This window comes from Eurosta solidaginis, chromosome 4 (assembly GCF_040869045.1).
Source record: "Eurosta solidaginis isolate ZX-2024a chromosome 4, ASM4086904v1, whole genome shotgun sequence".
Taxonomy (NCBI): domain Eukaryota; kingdom Metazoa; phylum Arthropoda; class Insecta; order Diptera; family Tephritidae; genus Eurosta; species Eurosta solidaginis.
Window position 1 is genome coordinate 226,775,350 of NC_090322.1, and position 11,164 is coordinate 226,786,513.

Sequence of the window (11,164 nt, forward strand, 5' to 3'; positions counted from 1 at the left end):
TCTGCAGCGTGATCATTTGAAAAATCAACATTTCTTCCTCCAACTTCTTGAGACTAACAGAATCCAACAGAATCCAGAATGTATAAATAAGATATTAGCTGACATGACAATTTGGCGTTAAACGGAGTCAAATCTGGCCTAACATGTAACAGGGCCTTTATTACCAAAGTGATTGACTTCGTATACAAAACATAAGATTACTTCGGGCAGGAATGAAAGGAGATCAAGGGCTTCGTCGTACTCGACAAACAATAAAATCTTAGATATCAATGTGACGATTTGTGCTTGCACCCACGATATCTTTTAGGAGGGGTCGAGCTAGGCTGGCGCTCATAGAGTATCTCGATGTTCCGAAATGGATATAAACGAGGCCGATAGTCACGAGCGACCATCATTAAGTTATCTTCAGAGGAAAAACGCAGAATACAGTTTTAGGCCAACAAACTTGCTGTCATCTAACCGAAATTATTGTTCGGTATTAAGGTTCTTATGACAATGTTTGGATAGGAAAGGTGTGACATTTTTTCTTATGCTTAACATATTGCACTAATTCACCGATGTTCCAACAAGAGCATATGCTCACAAAGCTCCATCTGCACAAGTTGTCGGGATGAGGAGAAATAGTAGTCGTTTCATCAATTTCTCCGCTAATTGGAGGTATCTGCTTGCATGAGTACGTATTCAGCCGGCACATGGATATAATTCACAATGGACAAATACTTGTTCGAGTGGTATAGTGAATAGTTCCCATTAATGCCCTCTCAACTTAACCTATGCAGCTTCGTAGTCTTTGAATGGCAACCACGGGTCATGATTTTATAGAGTACTTAAAAAACCAAGACTCCATCAATGTTCTTCGCACAAGCATCCTATTTATATCTGTTCTTAAGAGAGTTCTTAAAACTTATCTGTTCCCATTTGTCATCTATCTACAGTTCCCACCCTCAACTAAAGTTTCAAGGCTTTAACAAAAGATTAATTTTCAGATTTATTTAAATATTTCTATTGTTTAATCCGGGGTCCACCTTTCATCTCATATATTGAGAACGGAAGAGACATTCTTAGTTTCTTCAACTTTGTTGCTTTGAATTGTTCTAAAGCGAATTTTTGAAATGATTGTGGTCGTTTTTAAATGCTAGTCTTGAAGGCTACTGTTCAATGTCTGACGTTGACACTTTTTCGTAGTACAGAAAGTCACAAATATTGATCATTTTCTTCATTAACCCTAAAAAAATATAAGTCAAATCGTGTCACCTCACGAGGCCAACAATAGATAAATTGGTTCCTAAGAGCTTAAAAGAAAAGAGAATTATTCAATATTTTTAAACAAATTCTAATTTTTTTCCATAAAACAAGTTTGCGCATTACAACAAAATTCCGTTATTTCCAGATTGGAAAATTCGATGGCATTCCACTTATCGGATCTGCCGATGACAAAGACACCGTCACCTTCCATCCGAGTCAGCCACGCGAGAAATGGATGAAAAAGCGTACTTCCGTCAAGCTGAAAAATGTTGCAGCCAATCATCGAGCCAACGATGTTATTGTATTAGAGGGACGTGAACAACGTTTGAATGCCCGTTTTATGTACGGCCCACTCGATATGATCACTTTGCATGGCGAAAAAGTCGATATACATTTAATGAAAGATCCACCAGCTGGCGAATGGACATTCCTTGCCACCGAATTGACTGATAAAACGGGACGTATCTCATATAGCATACCCGATCAAATTGCATTGGGTTATGGTATCTATCCAGTGAAAATGATTGTACGCGGTGATCATACATCAGTCGATTGTTATTTGGCCATTGTACCACCAATGACTGAATGTGTGGTTTTTAGTATTGATGGTTCCTTTACGGCATCGATGTCGGTGACGGGGCGTGATCCAAAAGTACGTGCTGGTGCAGTTGATGTATGTCGCCATTGGCAAGAGTTGGGCTATTTGTTGATCTACATTACAGGACGTCCAGATATGCAACAACAGCGAGTAGTCTCATGGTTAAGTCAACACAATTTTCCACATGGTCTTATTTCATTCGCCGATGGGCTGTTGACAGATCCATTGGGTCACAAGACCGCTTATTTAAATAATTTAGTTCAAAATCATGGAATCTCTATAGTCGCCGCATATGGTAGCAGCAAAGATATAACGGTCTATACGAATGTGGGTTTGCGTCCCGATCAAATATTTATTGTTGGCAAAGTAAGTTGGTATGCGTTAAAGTGTGATACAAAATAATAGATTTTTTCCTTTTTTTAATACATGCTTTAGGTTAGTAAAAAATTGCAATCGAATGCTACGGTGCTAAGCGATGGTTATGCTGCCCATTTGGCTGGTTTACAAGTAATGGGCGGCTCACGTCCTGCCAAAGGCAATGCACGCATGGTAATTCCGCGTGGTTGCTTCAATTTACCTGGACAAGCGTCGAATCCACGGCGCAGAAGGTATGTGGATGTGCATATAGTTTAGTGTGTCCATTGTTTTATTTGTTGTAAGGTCGTCAACAGTACACGTATTATATTGATCACAAACAAATCGCTGACTTTGTTTGGTTGAGTGTTCACTCTTAAACGATACAGAATTTTCAAATTAAATGACACGGAGCAAATGAAATTTTTTAAACCAAATTAAACTTTTTCAATTCAAATTAAACTTTTTTTCAAGTCAAAGTAAACTTTTCTTTACAAACCAAACTTTTTTCAGAGTGAATGAGACTTTTTTTAAATCAAATTAAACTTTTTTCGGTTCAATTTAAACTTTTTTCAAATCAAATTAAAATTTTTCAAGTCAAATGAAATTTTTTATACTCTGTTGAGCAGAGCTCACAGAGTATATTAAGTTTGATTGGATAACGGTTGGTTGCACAGGTATAAAGGAATCGATATAGATATAGACTTCCATATATCAAAATCATTAGGATCGAAAAAAAATTTGATTGAGCCATATCCGTCCGTCCGCCCGTTAACACGATAACTTGAGTAAGTTTTGAGGTATCTTGATGAAATTTGGTACGTAGGGTCCTGAGCACTCATCTCAGATAGGTATTTAAAATGAACGATATCGGACTATAACCACGCCCACTTTTTCGATATCGAAAATATCGAAAAACCGAAAAGTGCAATAATTCATTACCAAAGACAGATAGAGCGACGAAATTTGGTAGGTGAGTTGAACTTATGACGCAGAATAGAAAATTATTTAAATTTTGGACAATGGGCGTGGCACCGCCCACTTTTAAAAGAAGGTAATTTAAAACTTTTGCAAGCTGTAATTCGGCAGTCGTTGAAGATATCATGATAAAATTTTGCAGGAACGTTACTCCTATTACTATATTTACGCTTAATAAAAATTAACAAAATCGGAGAAGGACCACGCCCACTTTTAAGAAACATTTTTTTTAAAGTAAAATTTTAACAACAAATTTTATATCTTTACAGTATATGAGTAAATTATGTCAACATTCAACTCCAGTAATAATATGGTGCAACAAAATACAAAAATAAAAGAAAATTTCAAAAAGGGCGTGGCTCCGCCCTTTTTCATTTAATTTGTTTAGGATACTTTTAATGCCATAAATCGAACAAAAATTTACCAATCCTTGTGAAATTTGGTAGTGGCTTAGATTCTGGGACGGTATCTTATTTCTGTGAAAAAGGGCGACATCGATTGAAGCCAAGCCCAGTTTTTATGCACAGTCGATCGTCTGTCCTTCCGCTCGGCCGTTAACACGATAACTTGAGCAAAAATCGACATATCTTTAGTGAACTTAGTTCACGTACTTATCTGAACGCACTTTATCTTGGTATAAAAAATGAACGAAATCCGACTATGAGAACGCCCACTTTTTCGATATCGAAAATTACGAAAAATTTAAAAATGCCATAATTCTATACCAAATACGAAAAAAAGGGTGAAACATGGTAATTGGATTGGTTTATTGACGCGAGATATAACTTTAGAAAAAACTTTGTAAAATGGATGTGACACCTACCATATTAAGTAGAAGAAAATGAAAAAGTTCTGCAGGGCGAAATAAAAAAAAACCCTTGAAATCTTGGCAGGTATTACATATATAAATAAATTAGCGGTATCCAACAGATGATGTTCTGGGTCACCCTGGTCCACATTTTGGTCGATATCTGGAAAACGCCTTCACATATACAACTACCACCACTCCCTTTTAAAACCCTCATTAATACCTTTAATTTGATACCCATATCGTACAAACAAATTCTAGGGTCACTCCTGGTCCACCCCTATGGCGATATCTCGAAACGGCATCCACCTATGGAACTAAGGATCACTCCCTTTTAAAATACTCATTAGCACCTTTTTTTTGATACCCATATCGTACAAACAAATTCTAGAGTCACTCCTGGCCCACCTTAATGACGATATCTCGAAAAGGCGTCCACCTATAGACCTAAGGCCCACTCCCTCTTAAAATGCTCAGTAACACCTTTCGTTTGATATCCATATCGTACAAACATTCTAGAGTTACCCTTGGTCCACCTTTATGGCGATATCTCGAAAAGGCGTCCACCTATACACCGAAGGCCCACTCGCTTTTAAAATTTTCATCAACACCTTTCATTTGATTCCTATATCGTACAAACACATTCTATAGTCACCCCTGTTCCACCTTTATGGCGATGTCTCGAAAAGGCGTTCACCTATAGAACTAAGGCCCATTCCCTTTTAAAATACTCATTAGCACCTTTCATTTGATGCCCATATCGTACAAACACATTCTATAGTCACCCCTGTTCCACCTTTATGGCAATATCTGGAAAAGGCGTTCACCTATAGAACTAAGGCCCATTCCCTTTTAAAATACTCATTAGCACCTTTCATTTGATGCCCATATCGTACAAACACATTCTATAGTCACCCCTGTTCCACCTTTATGGCGATATCTCGAAAAGGCGTTCACCTATAGAACTAAGGCCCATTCCCTTTTAAAATACTCATTAGCACCTTTCATTTGATACCCATATCGTACAAACACATTCTATAGTCACCCCTGGTCCACCTTTATGGCGATATCTCGAAAACGCCTCACATATACAACTAAGGCACACACATTTTTAAAATACTCATTAACACCTTTCATTTGATACCCATATTGTACAAACGCATTCTAGAGTCACCCCTGGCCCACCTTTATGGCGATATCCCTAAATGGCGTCCATCCATAGAACTATGGCCTACTCTCTCTTAAAATACTCTTTAATACCTTCCATTTGATACACGTGTCATACAACCACATTCCAGGGATACCCTAGGTGCATTTTCCTACATGGTGAATTTCCCTTATTTTGTCTCCATAGCTCTCAACTGAGTATTTAATGTTCGGTTACACCCGAACTTAGCTTTCCTAACTTGTTTTAAATCAAATGAAACTTTTTTAAATCAAAAGAACCTGTTTTCAAAAAAGATGAAATTTTTTTCAAAGCAAATGAAACTTTTTTCATGTCAAAATAAACTTTCTTTCAAATCAAATGAAACTTTTGTCATATCAAATGAAACTTTCCACTTCAAATGAAGATATTTTCATTTAAGCGAAACTATTTAAATTTAGCCTGTGGAAATCAGACACTGCCACCTAATTCCAAGTTGTTCATGGTGAGTTTAAGGTGCAGTTAAGTAAAGCTCTGTTTGCACCTAACACTTTGGTCGTTTCAATAAATAAAATGGCAAATTTTAAATCTAGTCCACTTTATCCGCATTTTGCTTAGATCTCAGTGAAATGCAAGCATGGGCGGCACTTGACCTAAATGTTATACTACTAAATAAAAAAAAATTAAATTTAACTGTATTACTTGATCAATCACTAGAAGGTCGGGCTAATACTTTAATGGTGTTTGTTACCGGAACGTACCGAATCTATATCCGGCAAAGGATCATTAACATCGATAACCCTCCCTAAAACTTTCGGGGAGTGTCTTTATCGTTAATAAAACCACAACAACAACCAAACATTATTTAGTAAAGCAAGAATTTTAAAAATATTTTGAAAAAAATTTTAAGTTTATTCAAAACTTGTTTAAAACATTCCTTTATGCCACCGAACGATGAAAGCACGGTGAACTGTTATAAACTTTCTTTGTTTCCGTGGTATTTAATTACGTCTTTGCTCTGCCAGTTTCAAGATAGGGTTGCGTAAAAAATTTTGAACGACAAGCCTTCATTCTCCATATTGAAGTTAAGCATTGTTTGTGATCAAGACCATGTCTCATATCACTTACATGTATGTATAACTTATTGTTGTGATAATATCCACACTTATTTATATACGCACAAATAAGGATGAATGTAAGTTTATAAACTGCATTATTTTGCTATGGGTTTACTTTAAATTCTTTTGCTATTTTTATAAATATAATTATATACTCAGTTGTGCTTAGCAGGCATTAACAATTGAAATGTGTAACTTGGTAATCAGATCAACATCCTACTATAAATTCAATGGTATAACTCAGTAAATATTTAACAAATGAAAACTTACAAAGTGCTGCAGGTTAAGCATATCAATTGTTTGACCTCCTTGATCATGGCGCAGTGCTCAAAATTCATTCAGGTATTGCAAGTAGTTGAATTAATGCAACGCTACCAGACCATAAATACGCTGAAAGAAAAAAAACTGTTGATTTTACAACTGAAGTGCGGGTCAATTCAATCGAAACTTTTCTCAATTGTATCCATCGCAAATTGCTTTTGAATCAATTTCGCACAATTTGTTGATTCTGAATTCACCGTTTCAACAGTCAAATTAACAGTAAAAAAATATTACATCATACGTAAGCCAATGCTCTGTTAATTTAACAATTGTTAGTGTCACTATAGGAATGCCAATGAAAACTTTTAAAATAACAGCTTTCGCCAACATTATGATAATAGTGAAGTCTGTTTTTATGACGGAGGATTCTACTATGGTCATAATAACAAGGTAGTGAGCGCCGTAAGCGTAAGTTCCTCTTTTAATTTGTATTTGCATAATTTTACAGTTGTTCGCTATGCAAATGACATACAAAATCAGCTATTTTAACAGAAAAATCAGTTAGATTGTTTGAGAGCCTGTAATTTTTGTAAAGGAACTTTGTACTTGAGATCAATATTTTCACTTCCGTTAAAATAATTAAACGTATTTGTTTTCTTTACAAAAGAATCGGTTGCATTAACGTGATAAATTTTGCCACAATTCTAATAATTCAAGATTTAAGATTTCTTGATTTTACTAGTTTATTTTTTGTCAGTGAAGCTTCACTCCTTACTTATATAAAGTCATATTCTATATATCTCCAGAGCTATTGGTATCAGCCACCCAATATTTTTTCTCGAGGCAGAAAAAAACGAGCAGAAAAAGTGGAAGGAAATAGATGGAAAAAAAAATAAAAGAGAGAGGAAATGAAAGAGGCAATAAAAAAAAATAAATGTAAGGCGCGATAACCTCCGAAGAGATTTTTTAGGCCGAGCTTATCTTCCAATTTGTGTCGTGCTCCTTTTAATTTTTCCTACAAATTGGCGGGACGGAACCTACTTGTTTTATGCCGACTCCGAACGGCATCTGCTAAGCAGATGAGTTTTCACTGAGAGGTTTTCATGGCCGAAATACATTCGGAGTGCTTGGCAAACACTACTGAGGGGCCACGCCGCCTAAAAAAGTTTCCTTCTAATTGAAAAAACTTATTTCTAAAATTTTGATGTTGCTTTGCCTGGGGCGTTAACCCAGGATCATTGTTGTGATAGGCGGAGCACGCTACCATCACACCACGGCGGCCAACCAAAAGGCAATAAGATAAATTGGAACGAGAAGGAAAAGGAAAAGATAAATTGGAATGTCAGTTATATCAGAAATAAAAATAAAAATAGATAAGAATAGGAAATGAGATAGAAATAGGTAAAGGCAAACGATATAATTATATAAATAAAAGTAGGATAAAATGGAATAGCTGTATATTTTGGAGCACCATTGACTTTGCCCATTTGTACAAAGTAAAACTAATAAAAAGATGATAAAAAAATGTTAAGGACTACCTTTATATAAATGGACCAAAAAAAGAAGGAAATTTTTCCTTTAATACAGACATAGTCTTGTTGAATTTTGACAAACAAACTTTAACAATGGCTCTTGTAAAAGAATTTTGGGATTTAAAACTATAAAGGTGGAGCGCAATCTTTCAATTTAAGGCAAACCATGTACTTGGGATTAACTAATTGATTAACACGCGCTCTACCATTATAATTTTAAATGCCAAAATTCTTTTACAAGAGCTATTGTTAAAGTTTTGTAGTCAAAATTCAACAAGACTATGTCTGTATTAAAGGAAAAATTGCCTTCTTTTTTTGGTCCATTTATATAAAGGTAGTCCTTAACATTTTTTTATCATCTTTTTATTTTCAATTTTTTAGTACTGCCTACAAAAAGGCAATTGCGAATTTGATTAGTAATTTCAGTAATTCCTAAGTGAACATTCTTATCTTTATTTATTTGTTCAAAATAGCAAGATTTAAGAGAATTAGTGGAATTTTCGCTGACAACACTGGCGACAACAACAGAATTCCAACTCTCATCATAGCAAGAGAATTCCACCTCGTTTGTCAGCTACTTAATTTGCACAGCTGAAAATCGTGGTGAAATTCGTATACGCCTGAAAGTCTAAAAGAACCGTGATGAAAGTCGCGTACGCGTAAAAGTATGCAAGGACGTGCATTGAGTTGGGCCTTCAACGAGGTGGAATTCTACAACGCCTGCAACAATCAGGAGACTAGTCATGAAGGTATGGCTTAATCTTCTAAATAGTTCGACTTGTGCGTTACGTAGCTCAAATTTTTTGATCAAACATTGCACTGTCACCGAGTTTTAAACTATATTTCAGGTTTCAAGTCTCTAGATATCTAGTTAAAAATCGATTGCAAGATTCCCAATTTAAAATTAGTTTTCTCAATATCTCGATCCATGCGCCACCTAGCGGATTTTTTATTTTTTTTGATGAAATATTGCATTGTCACCGGGTACTGACTTACGGCTCAAGTTTCATATCTCCAGCTCACCGGGAAGTTACTCAAAAATCGATTGCAAGATTTCCCTCGTTTTTAAAGGATTTGTAGTTATCTCACTTAGCGCGCCACCTAGCAGAATTTTTCTTTTCTGTAAATTGTATTGTCACCAAGCCTCGAACTGTGCGCCAAGTTTCAAGTCTCTCGGTCAGCGTTTGGAGAAGAAAGAAGTTGAGAAAAAATGGGGGAAAAAATAGGATGTAGATGGGGAAATGGATGATGAATAGAAAGAAAAACAGTGAATCGCTTTAAAAACTTGACAGCTTAAAGCATAAGCTATGGGGAAGACCATAGGCATTGACATAGGCAGTTTTAAAATCTAGTGGGTGGTACATGAAATAGTGGTAGGGGGATGTGAAAGTGAAGAGGTGAGAAAAGTGAGTGAAGAGTAGGAGCTGAGATAAACACTTCTTGGAAGCTTCTAAAACTAGGAAAGTATGCCAAAGTCCAGGTTTGCTAGTTGCAAGAAATAAAATTTAAATATTGTTCTCAAAAATTAAAAAAAAAAATGCGATTTATGAAAACGTGCAACTGAGTATAAAATTTCTAGTTTCAAAGCAACTGAAATTAACAAACTTGTTTTATGTTTTAAGAAACATTTCCAGAACGGCAAGCTTTTTAGTTCAGAATTAATATCAAAATTATGTATGAATGATATGTATGAATCTAACCTTTCATGTGAAACTAAAGCAGCGAAAAAAATAGCAGAGGCAATTTTAAGTTTTTAGGAAAACGCAAATGGAGTTTTGTTTTTTCATACATGTGATCATAATCTCACTAGACGGCTCTTTTGGGGTATCATAAAATTTCGAAATATGAAATTTTTGATTTGTATCTGTTTACAATCCCGCAATCGCTGATGATGGAATATATGTCCCCCCGCCCGATTAAGACGAAGTTAGAATAGCAATAACCAGATTGAAAAACAACAAGGCCGTGGGCGCTGATGGATTGCCGGCGGAGCTATTCAAGTACGGCGGCGAGGAGTTGGTAATACGCATGCAGCAGCTTCTTCGCAAAATATGGGTTGACGAGTACATGCCCGACGATTGGAATCTAAGTGTTATTTGCCCAGCCCACAAGAAGGGGGATACTGCAAAATGCACCAACTATCGTGGAATCAGCCTTCTTAATATCGAATATAAGGTCTTTTCAAGTGTATTGTGTGAAAGATTGAAGCCCACCGTGAACCGGCTGATTGGTCCTTATCAGTGCGGCTTCAGACCTGGTAAATCTACCATCGACCAGATTTTCACAATGCGCCAAATCTAGGAAAAAGCCCGTGAAAAGAGAATCGATACACATCCCTTCTTCGTCGATTTTAAAGCCGCCTTCGACAGCACGAAAAGGAGCTGCCCATATGCCGCTATGTCTGAATTTGGTTTCCCCGAAAAACTTATACGGCTGTGCAAAATGACGTTGAGCAACACCATCAGCTGAGTCAGAATTGGGAAGGACCTCTCCGAGCCGTTCGAAACTAAACGAGGTTTCAGACAGGGGACCCCCTATCCTGCGATTTCTTTAATTTGATGCTGGTGAAAATTATACTAGCTGCAGAACTTAACCGCAGTGGAACAATATTCTATAAAAGCGTCCAATTACCGGCATATGCTGATGACACTGATATCATCGGCAACACCCGCGATGTTAGTTCTGCTTACTCCGAACTGGAAAAAGAAGCGGTAAAGATGGGTTTGATGGTGAATGAGGACAAAACGAAGTACCTGCTGCCATCGAGCAAAGAGTCAGCGCATACGCGCCTTGGCAACCACGCTACTGTTGGCAGCCATAATTTCGAAATAGTAAAAGGCTTCGTTTATTTGGGACCCAGCATCAACACTAACAACAACATCAGCACTGAAATCAAGCGAAGATTCAATCTTGCCAATAAATGCTACTTTGAACTAGGTCGGCAACTGAAAAGTAAAGCCCTCTCTCGGCGAACGAAAATCGTACTCTATAAGTCACTTATCGTAGCCGTCCTGCTATATGGGGCAGAAGCATGGACCATGATAACAGCCGATGAAGCGGCTTTGGGAGTGTTCGAGAGAAAAATTCTTCGAAAGATTTATGGACCTCTACGCGTTGGCGATGGCG

The 11,164-nt window shown here is 36.8% G+C and overlaps 1 protein-coding gene across 9 annotated transcripts in view; it reads left to right on the forward strand.

Annotated features, from left to right (window-relative positions):
* LOC137251044 (protein retinal degeneration B-like) overlaps nucleotides 1-11,164 on the forward strand; it is a 140,240-nt gene that overhangs the window by 111,543 nt on the left and 17,533 nt on the right. For all 9 annotated transcript variants that reach the window (XR_010953154.1, XM_067784926.1, XM_067784924.1 and 6 more), the window contains 2 exons: nucleotides 1,391-2,209; nucleotides 2,279-2,451. Coding sequence is in view for 8 of the 9 variants with exons in the window: in XM_067784926.1 (XP_067641027.1) it covers nucleotides 1,391-2,209; nucleotides 2,279-2,451 (992 nt within the window). In the remaining variant the exon portion in view is untranslated. The remainder of the gene's footprint in view (nucleotides 1-1,390; nucleotides 2,210-2,278; nucleotides 2,452-11,164) is intronic.